The sequence below is a fragment of the Scyliorhinus canicula genome, chromosome 9, assembly GCF_902713615.1.
Source record: "Scyliorhinus canicula chromosome 9, sScyCan1.1, whole genome shotgun sequence".
In the NCBI taxonomy this organism is placed as follows: Eukaryota; Metazoa; Chordata; class Chondrichthyes; order Carcharhiniformes; family Scyliorhinidae; genus Scyliorhinus; species Scyliorhinus canicula.
The window spans coordinates 31,187,341-31,202,578 of NC_052154.1; the positions used below are offsets into that span (position 1 = coordinate 31,187,341).

At 47.8% G+C, this 15,238-nt stretch overlaps 1 protein-coding gene across 1 annotated transcript in view; it reads right to left on the reverse strand.

Moving 5' to 3' along the window:
* The window catches only part of LOC119970875 (polycystic kidney disease protein 1-like 2), a 137,541-nt gene that overhangs the window by 77,621 nt on the left and 44,682 nt on the right, over positions 1 to 15,238 (reverse strand). Inside the window, exons 11-12 of the mRNA XM_038805984.1 lie at positions 13,413 to 13,584; positions 7,810 to 7,941 (exon numbers count right to left, since the gene is read on the reverse strand). Coding sequence (XP_038661912.1) covers positions 7,810 to 7,941; positions 13,413 to 13,584 — 304 coding nt within the window. The remainder of the gene's footprint in view (positions 1 to 7,809; positions 7,942 to 13,412; positions 13,585 to 15,238) is intronic.

A 15,238-nucleotide genomic window follows, 5' to 3' on the forward strand; every position in this document is an offset into this window, starting at 1 on the left:
CCATCTGCCACTTCTCAGCCCAGCTCTGCATCCTATCCATGTCTCTTTGCAGCCGACAACAGCCCTCCTCACTATCCACAACCTCACTAATCATCGTATCGTCTGCAAATTTACTGACCCACCCTTCAACTCCCTCATCCAAGTCATTAATGAAAATCACAAACAGCAGAGGACCCAGAATTGATCCCTGCGGTACGCCGCTGGTAACTGGGCTCCAGGCTGAATATTTGCCATCCAACACCACTCTCTGACTTCTATCGGTTAGCCAGTTCATTATCCAACTGGCCAAATTTCCCACTATCCCATGCCTCCTTACTTTCTGCATAAGCCTACCATGGGGAACCTTATCAAATGCCTTACTAAAATCCATGTGCACTACATCCACTGCTTTACCTTCATCCACATGCTTGGTGACCTCCTCAGAGAATTCAATGAGACTTGTGAGGCAACACCTACCCTTCACAAATCCGTGCTGACTATCCCTAATCAAGCAGTGTCTTTCCAGATGCTCAAAAATCCTATCCCTCAGTACCCTTTCCATTACTTTGCCTACCACCGAAGTAAGACTAACTGGCCTGTAATTCCCAGGGTTATCTCTATTCCCTTTATTGAACAGGGGCACGACATTTGCCACTCTCCAATCCTCTGGTACCACCCCTGTTGACAGCGAGGACGAAAAGATCATTGCCAACGGCTCTGCAATTTCATCTGTTGCTTCCCATAGAATCCTTGGATATATCCCGTCAGGTCCGGGGGCTTGTCTATCCTCAAGTTTTTCAAAATGGCGAACACATCTTCCTTCCTAGCAAGTATCTCCTCGAGCTCACCAGTCTGTTTCACACTGTCCTCTCCAACAATATGGCCCCTCTCATTCGTAAATACTGAAGAAAAGTACTCGTTCGAGACCTCTCCTATCTCTTCAGACTCAATACACAATCTCCCGCTACTGTCCTTGATCGGACCCACCCTCGCTCTAGTCATTCTCATATTTCTCACATATGTGTAAAAGGCCTTGGGATTTTCCTTGATCCTACCCGCCAATATTTTTCGTGCCTTCTCTTAGCTCTCCTAATCCCTTTCTTCAGTTCCCTCCTGGCTGTCTTGTATTCCTCCAGCGCCCTGTCTGAACCTTCTTTCCTCAGCCTTACATAAGTCTCCTTCTTCCTCTTAACAAGACATTCAACCTCTCTTGTCAACCATGGTTCCCTCACTCAACCACCTCTTCCCTGCCTGACAGGGACATACATATCAAAGACACGCAGTACCTGTTCCTTGAACAAGTTCCACATTTCACTTGTGTCCTTCCCTGACAGCCTATGTTCCCAACTTATGCACTTCAGTTCTTGTCTGACAGCATTGTATTTACCCTTCCCCCAATTTTAAACCTTGCCCTGTTGCACGCACCTATCCCTCTCCATTACTAAAGTGAAAGTCACAGAATTGTGGTCACTATCTCCAAAATGCTCCCCCACTAACAAATCTATCACTTTCCCTGGTTCATTACCAAGTACCAAATCCAATATGGCCTCCCCTCTGGTCGGACAATCTACATATTGTGTTAGAAAAGCTTCCTGGACACACTGCACAAACACCACCCCATCCAAACTATTTGATCTAAAGGGTTTCCACTCAATGTTTGGGAAGTTGAAGTCACCCATGACTACTACCCTGTGACTTCTGTACCTTTCCAAAATCTGTTTCTAAATCTGTTCCTCCACATCTCTGCCGCTATTGGGGGCCTTTAGAAAACTCCCAACAAGGTGACTGCTCCTTTCCTATTTCTGACTTCAACCCATACTACCTCAGTCGGCAGATCCTCCTCAAACTGCCTTTTTGCAGCTGTTATAGTATCTCTAAATAACAATGCCACCCCCCCCCCCCCCACCTCTTTTACCATCCTCCCTAATCTTATTGAAACATCTATAACCAGGGACCTCCAACAACCATTTCTGCCCCTCTTCTATCCAAGTTTCCATGATGGCCACCACATCGTAGTCCCAAGTACCGATCCATGCTTTAAGTTCACGCACCTTATTCCTGATGCTTCTTGCGGTAAAGTATACACACTTCAACCCATCTACGTGCCTGAAAGTACTCTCCTTTGTCAGTGTTACCTTCCCCACTGCCTCATTACACGCTTTGGCGTCCTGAACATCAGCTACCTTAGTTGCTGGACTACAAATCCGGTTCCCATTCCCCTGCCAAATTAGTTTAAACCCTCCCGAAGAGTACTAGAAAACCTCCCTCCCAGGATATTGGTGCCTCTCTGGTTCAGATGCAACCTGTCCTGCTTGTACAGGTCCCACCTTCCCCAGAGTGCGCTCCAATTATCCAAATGCCTGAAGCCCTCCCTCCTATACCATTCCTGCAGCCACGTGTTCAACTGCACTCTCTCCTATTCCTAGCCTCTCTATCACGTGGCACTGGCAACAAACCAGAGATGACAACTCTGTCGGTCCTAGCTTTTAACTTCCAGCCTAACTCCCTAAACTCATTTATTACCTCCACACCCCTTTTCCTACCTACATCGTTGGTACCAATGTGCACCACGACTTCTGGCTGCTCACCTTACCCCTTAAGGATCCTGAAGACACGATCCGAGACATCCTCTTGGCAGCAGGGTAGCATGGTGGTTAGCATAAATGCTTCACAGCTCCAGGGTCCCAGGTTCGATTCCCGGCTGGGTCACTGTCTGTGTGGAGTCTGCACGTCCTCCCCGTGTGTGCGAGGGTTTCCTCCGGGCGCTCCGGTTTCCTCCCACAGTCCAAAGATGTGCGGGTTAGGTGGATTGGCCATGCTAAATTGCCCGTAGTGTAAGGTTAAGGGGGGGTTGTTGGGTTACGGGTATAGGGTGGATACGTGGGTTTGAGTAGGGTGATCATTGCTCGGCACAACATCGAGGGCCGAAGGGCCTGTTCTGTGCTGTACTGTTCTATGTTCTATGTTCTATCCCTGGCCCTGGCACCCTGGGACCCTGGCAACATACCTTCCGGGAGTCTCGCCCGTGACCACAAAATCTCCTATCTATTCCCCTAACCACTGAATCTCCTATTACTATTGCTTTTCTATTCTCCCCCCTTCCCTTCTGAGCCCCAGAGCCAGACTCAGTGCCAGAGACCTGGCCTCTGGGGCCTTCCCCCGGTAGGTCATCCCCCCCCAACAGCGTCCAAAATGGTATACTTGTTTTGAAGGGGAACGGCCACGAGGGATCCCTGCACTGTCTGCCTTTTTGTTTTCTTTCCCCTGACTGTAACCCAGCTACTCTTGTCCTGTACCTTGGGTGTGGTTACCTCCCTGTAACTCTTCTCTATAACCCCCTCTGCCTCTCGGATGATCCGAAATTCATCCAGCTCCAGTTCCCTAACACGGTCTCTGAGGAGCTGGAGTTGGGTGCACATCCCGCAGGTATAGTCAGCGGGGACACCAGTGGTATCCCTCACCACCCACATCCTACAGGAGGAGCATGCAACTGCCCTAGCCTCCATCCCCTCTTACTTTACAGAATATAGCTGCCCTGTGGACCAACTGGACCTACGCCCTCTGACTCTGCTCCCAGTCAGCTGCATGCTCTGTAAACTTCTGGCTCCCTTCACACTCTTTGAGGAAATGAAATGAAATGAAAGGAGCACCTTGCTCCCACCTCACCTAACTCCCTCAGTCACCAAACTCTCACTATAGCCCTCAAATGCACCCAAAATCAGCACTCAGTGCAAACAAGTCTGCACTGTAGCTGGCTCACTTATATACTGTGAATCTAGCCTCTGAAAACTGGCCTAATCCAATTAACTAATTAACAAGCTCCAGCTGCAAGTATCTACAAGTAGAACCTTTGTTTAAAGCTGATTGAATAAAAAAACTAACTGAATAAAAGACAATTTACTTCACCCATGAAGCTCACTTTCAAGATCTGTCGTATAATATATAAAGTGCGGTGACACATAAGATATATTAACCAAAGTACAGACCTATCAACAAGCCTTTCCATTGTAAAAATGGCATTGGTTTTTGGCACCATGGGACTGGATGATGGTAGCCCTGAGCACTGGAGCTCAGACACTGAAAGATTAAAATACTAATGCTGGTGAACAGAAAGTGAGGTGGGGGAGATGGCCATGCGGGTTGGCCAAGGGAGTGGGAGAGGGGTGCATCGGAGGAACATGACTCGGGCGAGGTTGGGTGGTGTTGCTCGTTATGCTTTCCCTTAATTTGCTCTGTACCTTTGCTCAAGAGTTGCCAGGTATCTTTCTGATACCACCACAAGGTTCAAACCTAATACTGATCAATGACTCGATACACCAGTTAGTAAGTTTGAAATCAATGCACATTTATTTACACACACACAGTCAATTATTATTCATGCGTACACTCTACTCGCTAAACTAGTACTACTAAAAGCCTATACTTAGCTTCGAGTGGCCCACTCAGTCAGAGGAACAATGGCCGTTGTCTGGTTCTGATACTGCTGGCTTCGAACTGGTATAGAATAGTAGCTAGGAGCGTCTATCTTGTAGCGTGTGTTGACCTTAGACTTACTTGGCTGGTGCTTGACGGGCCTCTTGTCGCTGAGAGCTAAATGCCAAGGTGAAGATGGAGAAAGTAAGAGTTCTCAAGAGCGCGAACTGACCTTGGGGACTGTGTTTTATAGCCCCCAGGGTTTTGCGCCCTTCTGGGCGGACCCTGGACTTGGTCCCAATTAATTGGACCATGTCTCAGTCGTTTGTATCGATTCTCTCCAATAACGTGGTCGTTCCCTGATCATTGGGCGGGCCCTTGGTAACCATTGGCCTGCCTTTGTTTTAGCTTCCACTGGCGCCGGGAAGTCTGTCCTGGTACCCATTGTTTCAATGTTTCTTTTTGTCCCCGGAGTTAGCTCATTACTATGCTAATGGCTTGTAGTTTCAGTTCTGTCTGGGTTCTGCAAGTTACAATCCACAGGAAACCTTGCACCTGCTTGTTTTTCTAGTGCTGTCCATTTTTCCCTGCACTCTTTGCGAGTATCCATTTTGGAAGGGGGACGTGGCCACCCCAGGTGGTTACACTGGGTCTTCCAGGAGGTGGCAGGCAAGTGTGAGAAGTGTGTGTAAGGGCTAGTGAACCACGTAAATATGTTCTTGAGTTGTGAGAAGTTGGAGAGATACTGGGCAGGAGTGTTCAGGCGCTAGCAAAGATCGAGGAGGTAGAGGTCAGGCTGCACTCTATGGTGGCGATTTTTGGGGTGTCTGAAATGCCGGAGCTGATGGAGGGGAGGAAGGCTGATGTCATGGTCTTTACCTCTCTAGTTGCCCGCCAAAGCATTTTTCTGGAATGAGAGTTGACAACGCCGCTGGGGGTGGCGGTCTGGCTCGGGGATCTATATGACTTCCTCCGGTTGAAGAAGATTAACAGTGAATTGAGGGGATCAGCGGAGGGCTTTGAGACACAGTGGGGACTGTGCATGACCATGTTTGAGGAATTGTTCATCATGAGGGGTGGGGGGATGAGAGAGGGGCAGAGGGGGGGAAAATCTGTACAAAATGTAAATCGTGAGATGTGGAGAATGTTCTCCGACTTACTTATGTTTTTGTACTTTTGAATATATTTGGAATAAAATACATTTAAAAAACTGTTTACAAAGAGAAACTATGACAGATTGCCCTGAAACCATCAAAGATAATATTCCAAATCTATACCAGAGATGTGGTTCTGTGAATCAAATTGGCTGGAGACTGTGATGCTGGGGGCCTCTGGAGGAGACCGAGATGGATCATCCATGCGGCACTTCTGGCTGAAGATTGTTGCAAATGCTTCAGGTTTACTTTGTCCATTGATGTGCTGGGCTCCTCCATCATTGAGGATGGGGATATTTGTGGAGCATCCTCCTCCAGTGAGTTGTTTAACTGTCCACCGCCAATGCCAGCTGGATGTGGCAGGACTGTAAAACTTAGATTTGATCCATTGGTTGTGGGATTACTTGCTGCTTATGCTGTTGGGCATGCAAAAGTTCTGTGGTGTAGCCTCATCAGGTTGACATCTCATTTTAGGTATGCCTAGTGCTGCTCTGGCATGCCCTCCTGCGCTCTTCATTGAACCAGGGTTGATCTCCTGGCTTGGTAGTAATGGGAGAGTGGGGGATATGTCAGGCCATCAGGTTACAGATTGTGGTTGAGTGCAATTCTGCTACGTCTCATGGATGCCTGGTCTTGAGTTGCTAGGTCCATTCAAAGTCTATCCCATTTAGCACAGTGGTAGTGCCACACAACACAATGGAGGGTCTCCTCAAAGGGAAAGCGGGACTTGGTATCCACAAGGACTCCTAACATTACTATCATTGGGGCAGCACGGTAGCATAGTGGTTAGCACAGTTGGTTCGCAGCTCCAGGGTTCCAGGTTCGATTCCCGGCTTGGGTCACTGTCTGCGCGGAGTCTGCACGTTCTCCCAGTGTCTGCGTGGGTTTCCTCCGGGTGCTCCGGTTTTCTCCCACAGTCCAAAGATGTGTGGGTTAGGTGGATTGGCCATGATAAATTGCCCTTAGTGTCCAAAAAGGTTAAGTGGGGGTTGCTGGGTTGCGGGGTTGGGATGGATACGTGGGCTTGAGTGTGATGCTCTTTGTAGGGGCCGGTGCAGACTCGATGGGCCGGGTGACCTCCTTCCACACTGCAAATTCTGTGAAATCTATCATGCACATATGCATCTGCAACAGGCAGGTTAGTGAGAATGAGGTCAAGTATGTTTTACCCTCTTGTTAGTTCCCTCACCGCCTGCTGCAGACCCAGTCTAGCAGTTATGTCATTTAAGACATGACCAGCTCGGTCTGTGGTTGTACTACTGAGCCACTCTTGGTGATGGACATTGAAGTCCCCCAACCCAGAGTACATTCTGCACCTTTGCCACCCTCACTGCTTCCTCCAAGTGGTGTTCAACATGGAGGAGTGCTGATCAACAGAGAGGGGACAGTATGTGCTAAACAGCAGGAGGGTTTATTGCCTATGTTTGTCCTGATGGAGGACTTTGCCGGGTCGACAGGGCTGGGTTTGCTGTTGGTGCTGAGAATGATGCTGTGCAGTCCATCCAGTTTCATCCTTTTCTATTGACTTAGTAGCAGTTGGATACAATTGAGTGGCTTGCTCATTTAAGAGTCAACCACATTGCTGTGGGTCTGGAGTCATATTTAGATTAGAGCAGGTAAGGATGGCAGATTTCTTTCCCTGAAGGACATTACTGAACCAGATGGATTTTTGCGACAATTGTCAATGGTTTCATGGTCATCGTTAGACTTTTAATTCCAGATTTTTAGTGAATTCAAATTGCAGAAAGATAAACCGAAGAAGTCTGATAAAGAAGCAGACTCGAAACGTTAACTTTATTTTTCTTTCCATAATGCTGCCAGACCTGCTGAGTCATTTTCTGTTTTTAGATCTGGATTTCCATCATCTGCAGTATTTTTCTTTTATTCTGACGTATATGGGTCCTGGACTAACTCTCAAGTCTAACTGCTCCCTGTTCAACTAATGGGAGAAGTACCCTGCAAAGACAGACAAATTATGGGCCTCAGCTTATTCTTACATTTTCTTCTACTTCTACATAATTATCTTACAAATAAGTCTCAGTTTTAGCCAGAATGACAATATGATGAAATGGTATTCACTACATTTTGGCCCCACAAAGTGAAGACCCCATGTAGCTTCTAGTAAAATATAAATGTTAGTCTCACTCACACCATACTCCGATTTGGTTCACAGGAACGTCAACATGCCTGCGAAAATCAGATGTTTTGCTGCGCACACAAGGTAAGGATGTTGGAAAACAGCTTGAACAATAACAGGGGTTACCTCTATATTCTCTGATAAATTGTGGACTGCTACTTCAGTGTTGTTAGAGAAGAGCAAAGACAAACCGCCTACGTCCCCCTGGATAACTCTTCCTCCAAATGATGCAAATGGATTGAATTGAAAACTCAACATCTGAAAAACAGACAGATGTGATCATGCAATCAGTAACCAAGGTAACAGTTTCACTTTCCACATCCCCCGTGCGATTCGTGAAGATTGTGGATTGTCTGTGCATCAGAAACTTGTGTTCAAATTCCTCTGGGTTTGAAGAAATTAACTGTGAATCTCTCTGAATCTCCCTGGAAAATATAAAAATCTGTTCAGATTGACCATTTGATTTTGATTTTGTGTTAAGCCAGGCTGATTCAGCCAAAGCTCTCAACTGTGCAACTGGAGCAATATGGAAGGAAGGTGTTCGGACAGTGAAGGTGATCCACATACTTCTGAATGACATGTAAGGCATAAACCTTTAAACAACAGCACCAATGAAAATGCTTTCAGTGTATATATTTGCTGGTTCTGAAGCATAAATTCACCAGTTTTCTCATGCTCTATACTTACGTTAAGCTTTTTCTTGACTTCCCTGCCCGAAGGCAGGTCTGATCGACAGCACTGTGATCTCCACCACAGGTCGGGTAAGGAGGTAATTCCCGAATCCAGCCCAGTTGTAATGGGGATCGAAACACCATGCTGTTGTCAGCAATCTGATCCACATCGGCTGTCCAGCCAACTGCACCCACCCACCCCACAAGGAGTTCAAGTCGCTGTGGCAACACACGCATGTTGCAGCTGGGAACTATTGTTAGTGATGGGAGAGGCTCAAATTTCTTTCCATCACATAGCTGACCAGTAATCGTTCCTGCTCCCATTGCCTGCCATTGGTGTGTGGTGAGAAGGATTTTCTGGTTGATACTCAATCTGCATGACTGCGTTATGAGCACTCCTTCCTTGGCCATCAAGTCCTGGAGTGGGACTTAAATCCGGACCTTCTGGCACAGAGGTATAGACACTACCTAACGCGCCACGAGACCTCCAGCCTGTTAAGCTATTTATCATTTGTACAGAATGGATTTCACTGGCAAGCCTTAAAACCTATAACACCAAGATGAAATCATCTCAGTAACTTGATTAATTAGAGTCTCAAAGCCAAATATGTTCTTTTCCCAATGCACCACTTAATCATTTTTGTCAATGCAATCTTGAGTTGAAGAGGGGGGTGAATGCCTGGAATGCGTTGCCGGTGGGGAGGGGGGGGGGGGGGGGGGGGGGGGGGGGGGGGGGGATAGCAGACGCATTAACGGCATTCAAAAGGCATCTCGACAAATACATGGATAGGATGGGTATAGAGGGATACAGCACTAGGATGGGTATAGAGGGATACGACACTAGGATGGGTATAGAGGGATACAGCACTAGGATGGTATAGAGGGATACAGCACTAGGATGGGTATAGAGGGATACGGCACTAGGATGGGTATAGAGGGATACGGTACTAGGATGGGTATAAAGGGATACGGCACTAGGATGGGTATAGAGGGATACGGCACTAGGATGGGTATAGAGGGATACGGCACTAGGATGGGTATAGAGGGATACGGCACTAGGATGGGTATAGAGGGATACGGCACTAGGATGGGTATAGGGGGATACGGCACTAGGATGGGTATAGAGGGATATGGCACTAGGATGGGTATAGAGGGATACGGCACTAGGATGGGTATAGAGGGATACGGTACTAGGATGGGTATAGAGGGATACGGCACTAGGATGGGTATAGAGGGATACGGCACTAGGATGGGTATAGAGGGATACGGCACTAGGATGGGTATAGAGGGATACGGTACTAGGATGGGTATAGAGGGATACGGTACTAGGATGGGTATAGAGGGATACGGCACTAGGATGGGTATAGAGGGATACGGCACTAGGATGGGTATAGAGGGATACGGCACTAGGATGGGTATAGAGGGATACGGCACTAGGATGGGTATAGAGGGATACGGTACTAGGATGGGTATAGAGGGATACGGCACTAGGATGGGTATAGAGGGATACGGCACTAGGATGGGTATAGAGGGATACGGTACTAGGATGGGTATAGAGGAATACGGTACTAGGATGGGTATAGAGGGATACGGCACTAGGATGGGTATAGAGGAATACGGTACTAGGATGGGTATAGAGGGATACGGCACTAGAATGGGTATAGAGGGATACGGCACTAGGATGGGTATAGAGGGATACGGCACTAGGATGGGTATAGAGGGATACGGCACTAGGATGGGTATAGAGAGATACGGCACAAGGATGGGTATAGAGGGATACGGCACTAGGATGGGTATAGACTAGAGGGATACGGCACTAGGATGGGTATAGAGGGATACAGCACTAGGATGGGTATAGACTAGAGGGATACGGCACTAGGATGGGTATAGACTAGAGGGATACGGCACTAGGATGGGTATAGAGGGATACAGCACTAGGATGGGTATAGAGGGATACGGCACTAGGATGGGTATAGACTAGAGGGATACGGCACTAGGATGGGTATAGAGGGATACAGCACTAGGATGGGTATAGAGGGATACGGCACTAGGATGGGTATAGAGGGATACAGCACTAGGATGGGTATAGAGGGATACAGCACTAGGATGGGTATAGACTAGAGGGATACGGCACTAGGATGGTATAGAGGGATACAGCACTAGGATGGGTATAGGGGATACGGCACTAGGATGGGTATAGAGGGATACGGCACTAGGATGGGTATAGAGGGATACGGTACTAGGATGGGTATAGAGGGATACGGCACTAGGATGGGTATAGAGGGATACGGTACTAGGATGGGTATAGAGGGATACAGCACTAGGATGGGTATAGAGGGATACGGCACTAGAATGGGTATAAAGGGATACGGCACTAGGATGGGTATAGAGGGATACGGCACTAGGATGGGTATAGAGGAATACGGTACTAGGATGGGTATAGAGGGATACGGCACTAGGATGGGTATAGAGGGATACGGCACTAGGATGGGTATAGAGGGATACGGCACTAGGATGGGTATAGACTAGAGGGATACGGCACTAGGATGGGTATAGAGGGATACAGCACTAGGATGGGTATAGAGGGATACGGCACTAGGATGGGTATAGACTAGAGGGATACGGCACTAGGATGGGTATAGAGGGATACAGCACTAGGATGGGTATAGAGGGATACGGCACTAGGATGGGTATAGAGGGATACAGCACTAGGATGGGTATAGAGGGATACAGCACTAGGATGGGTATAGACTAGAGGGATACGGCACTAGGATGGTATAGAGGGATACAGCACTAGGATGGGTATAGGGGATACGGCACTAGGATGGGTATAGAGGGATACGGCACTAGGATGGGTATAGAGGGATACGGTACTAGGATGGGTATAGAGGGATACGGCACTAGGATGGGTATAGAGGGATACGGTACTAGGATGGGTATAGAGGGATACAGCACTAGGATGGGTATAGAGGGATACGGCACTAGAATGGGTATAAAGGGATACGGCACTAGGATGGGTATAGAGGGATACGGCACTAGGATGGGTATAGAGGAATACGGTACTAGGATGGGTATAGAGGGATACGGCACTAGGATGGGTATAGAGGGATACGGCACTAGAATGGGTATAGAGAGATACGGCACAAGGATGGGTATAGAGGGATACGGCACTAGGATGGGTATAGACTAGAGGGATACGGCACTAGGATGGGTATAGAGGGATACAGCACTAGGATGGGTATAGACTAGAGGGATACGGCACTAGGATGGGTATAGACTAGAGGGATACGGCACTAGGATGGGTATAGAGGGATACAGCACTAGGATGGGTATAGAGGGATACGGCACTAGGATGGGTATAGACTAGAGGGATACGGCACTAGGATGGGTATAGAGGGATACAGCACTAGGATGGGTATAGGGGATACGGCACTAGGATGGGTATAGAGGGATACGGCACTAGGATGGGTATAGAGGGATACGGCACTAGGATGGGTATAGAGGGATACGGCACTAGGATGGGTATAGAGGGATACGGCACTAGGATGGGTATAGAGGGATACGGCACTAGGATGGGTATAGAGGGATACGGCACTAGGATGGGTATAGAGGGATACAGCACTAGGATGGGTATAGAGGGATACAGCACTAGGATGGGTATAGAGGAATACGGCACTAGGATGGGTATAGAGGGATACAGCACTAGGATGGGTATAGAGGGATACGGCACTAGGATGGGTATAGAGGGATACGGCACTAGGATGGGTATAGAGGGATACGGCACTAGGATGGATATAGAGGGATACGGCACTAGGATGGGTATAGAGGGATACGGCACTAGGATGGGTATAGAGGGATACGGCACTAGGATGGGTATAGAGGGATACGGCACTAGGATGGGTATAGAGGGATACGGCACTAGGATGGGTATAGGGGGATACGGCACTAGGATGGGTATAGAGGGATACGGCACTAGGATGGGTATAGAGGGATACAGCACTAGGATGGGTATAGAGGGATACGGCACTAGGATGGGTATAGAGGGATACGGCACTAGGATGGGTATAGAGGGATACGGCACTAGGATGGGTATAGAGGGATACGGCACTAGGATGGGTATAGAGGGATACGGCACTAGGATGGGTATAGGGGGATACGGCACTAGGATGGGTATAGAGGGATACGGCACTAGGATGGGTATAGAGGGATACGGCACTAGGATGGGTATAGGGGGATACGGCACTAGGATGGGTATAGAGGGATACGGCACTAGGATGGGTATAGAGGGATACGGCACTAGGATGGGTATAGAGGGATACGGCACTAGGATGGGTATAGAGGGATACGGCACTAGGATGGGTATAGAGGGATACGGCACTAGGATGGGTATAGAGGGATACGGCACTAGGATGGGTATAGAGGGATACGGCACTAGGATGGGTATAGAGGGATACGGCACTAGGAAGTGCTGAGAGTTTTGGACGAGGGTATGACCGGTACAGGCTTGGAGGGCCGAACGGCCTGTTCCTGTGCTGTATTGTTCTTTGTTCTTTGCATTGAAGACCAGTTTTTAATATCAGTTAGCAGAACCCATTTTCTGCCAAACCTGCCAAAACCTTGACTAATCACAACTCAAATGATTTCATAAAACCGCACAGGAGTCAACCAATGGGCTCTACAACTGTAATTTGGGCCCATTAAGCAACTAATATTGTGTATGTCATTTTAGTCTGTAATCTGAGTTGGAACTTAATACAACTCATGATCGGGCAGCACGGTGGCCTAGTGGTTAGCACAACCGCCTCACGGCGCTGAGGTCCCAGGTTCGAATCCCGGCCCTGGGTCACTGTCTGTGTGGAGTTTGCACATTCTCCCCGTGTCTGCGTGGGTTTCGCCCCCACAACCCAAAAATGTGCAGAGTAGGTGGATTGGCCATACTAAATTGCCCCTTAATTGGAAAAAATAATGGGTAATCTAAATTTATAAAAAAAGAAAAAAAAAAAATACAACTCATGATTGTTCAATGTGTCATGCTGGGAAGAGCATTTCATTACTCACTTTTACTTGAACCACTGTATCCGGATCTATGACGTTCTTTAAAGCATTTTGAGAGGGAAAAGTAAAGCGTGCATGGTCATGTCCTTGGGCAGAAACTGTGCTTCCTTGCAAGTCCCTCGATCTGTTCCTTTGATAAAAACACAGGCTACCTTTCAGATGGTACAGTGCAAATCTATTACACATTGTACTAGATACAGGTTATACACCTACAAATTGGTCAATATTATATTAGCAGCGTCTGCTTCAGTTGTAGCCATCTTGCCTTTAAGTCAGTCATTTGCAGCTGTTGGATCATTTCGTTTTTATTCATTCATTTGGGAGATGTCGGCCAGCATTTATTGCCCATCCCTAATTGCCCTTGAGAAGGTGGTGGTGAGCGGCTTCTTGAACCACTGTGTAGGTGCACCCACTGTGTTGTTAGGGAGGGGGTTTCAGGATTTTGACCCAGTGACAGTGAAGGAACGGCGATATATTTCCAAGTCAGGCTGGTGAGTAACTTGGAGGAGAACCTCCAGGTGGTGGGGTTCCCAGGTCTCTGCTGCTCTTGTCCTTCTATATGGTAGTGGCCATGGGTTTGGAAGGTGCTGCCTAAGGAGCCTTGGTGCATTCCTGCTGTACATCTTGTAGATGGTATGCACGGCTGCCACAGTGTATCAATGGTGGAGGGAGTGAATATCTGTGGAAGGGGTACCAATCAAGTGGGCTGCTTTGTCCTGAGTGTTGCTGGAGCTGCACTCACCCAGGCAAGTATCCATCATACTCCTGACTTGTGCCCTGTAGATGGTGGGCAGGCTTTGGGGAGTCAGGAGGTGAGTTACTCTCTGCAGAATTTCCTGCAGGATGACCTGTTCTTGTAGCCACAGTATTTATATGGCTAGTCCAGTTCAGTTTCTGGTCAATGTTAACCCACAGGATGTTGAAAGTGAGGGATTCAGTGATGGGTAATGCCATTGAATGTCAAAGATGCCTGAAAAATGGGTGGCCAAAAATTGAAAATCAGGGCAGGAGGTTGGGGACAGGGTGCACATGCACCTTGGCTACCCTACTCAGGCCCATATAATTTAATTTTCAGATAGACCTCTAATGGACCAGCCAACCTACCTGCCTGAATTCGGTGGGAGATTGTTTAAATATGCAACAAAAGAGAAAATGCTGGAAAATCTCAGCAGGTCTGGCAGCATATGTAGGGAGAGAAAAGAGCTAACGTTTCGCGTCCGATTACTCTTTGTCAAAGCTAAGAGACAGAGAAAGTGGGAAATATTTATACTGTGGAGTGAGAATGAAAGATGAGCCATACCCACAGAAACACAGCGAAACCGGGTGCTAATGGCCACAGAAACCAAGGGGAAAGAGTGTTAATGGCAGTTCCCAGAGAGAACAAAAGACGTGAAAGGCCAAACAGCAGAGAAACTAACATCAAAGGATGAACTGTAGATATGGGGGGGAGGGGAAGGGGGAAGCAAAGAGGAGTAAGGTGCAGGAAAGGTGGATAAGATTGGGGGGGGGGGGGTTAAATATATATAAAGAAAAGACAGTTTAAATGAAATGGGATGAAAACAAATAGGTCGAGGTGGGGTAGAGCTGATCATCTGAAGTTGCTGAATTCGATGTTGAGACCGGAAGGCTGTAGCTTGCCTAACCGGAAGATGAGATGTTGTTCCTCCAGTTTGCATTGAATTGCTTTGCTGACCATCTTCGGTCTGTGCACATTCAGGACCCTGACTTTCCCTTTGCTTGCCATTTTAACAAAAGACGCTGCTCCCATGCCCACATGTCTGTTCTTGGCCTGCTGCAACCCCCCTCCCCCCAATCTTATCCACCTTTCC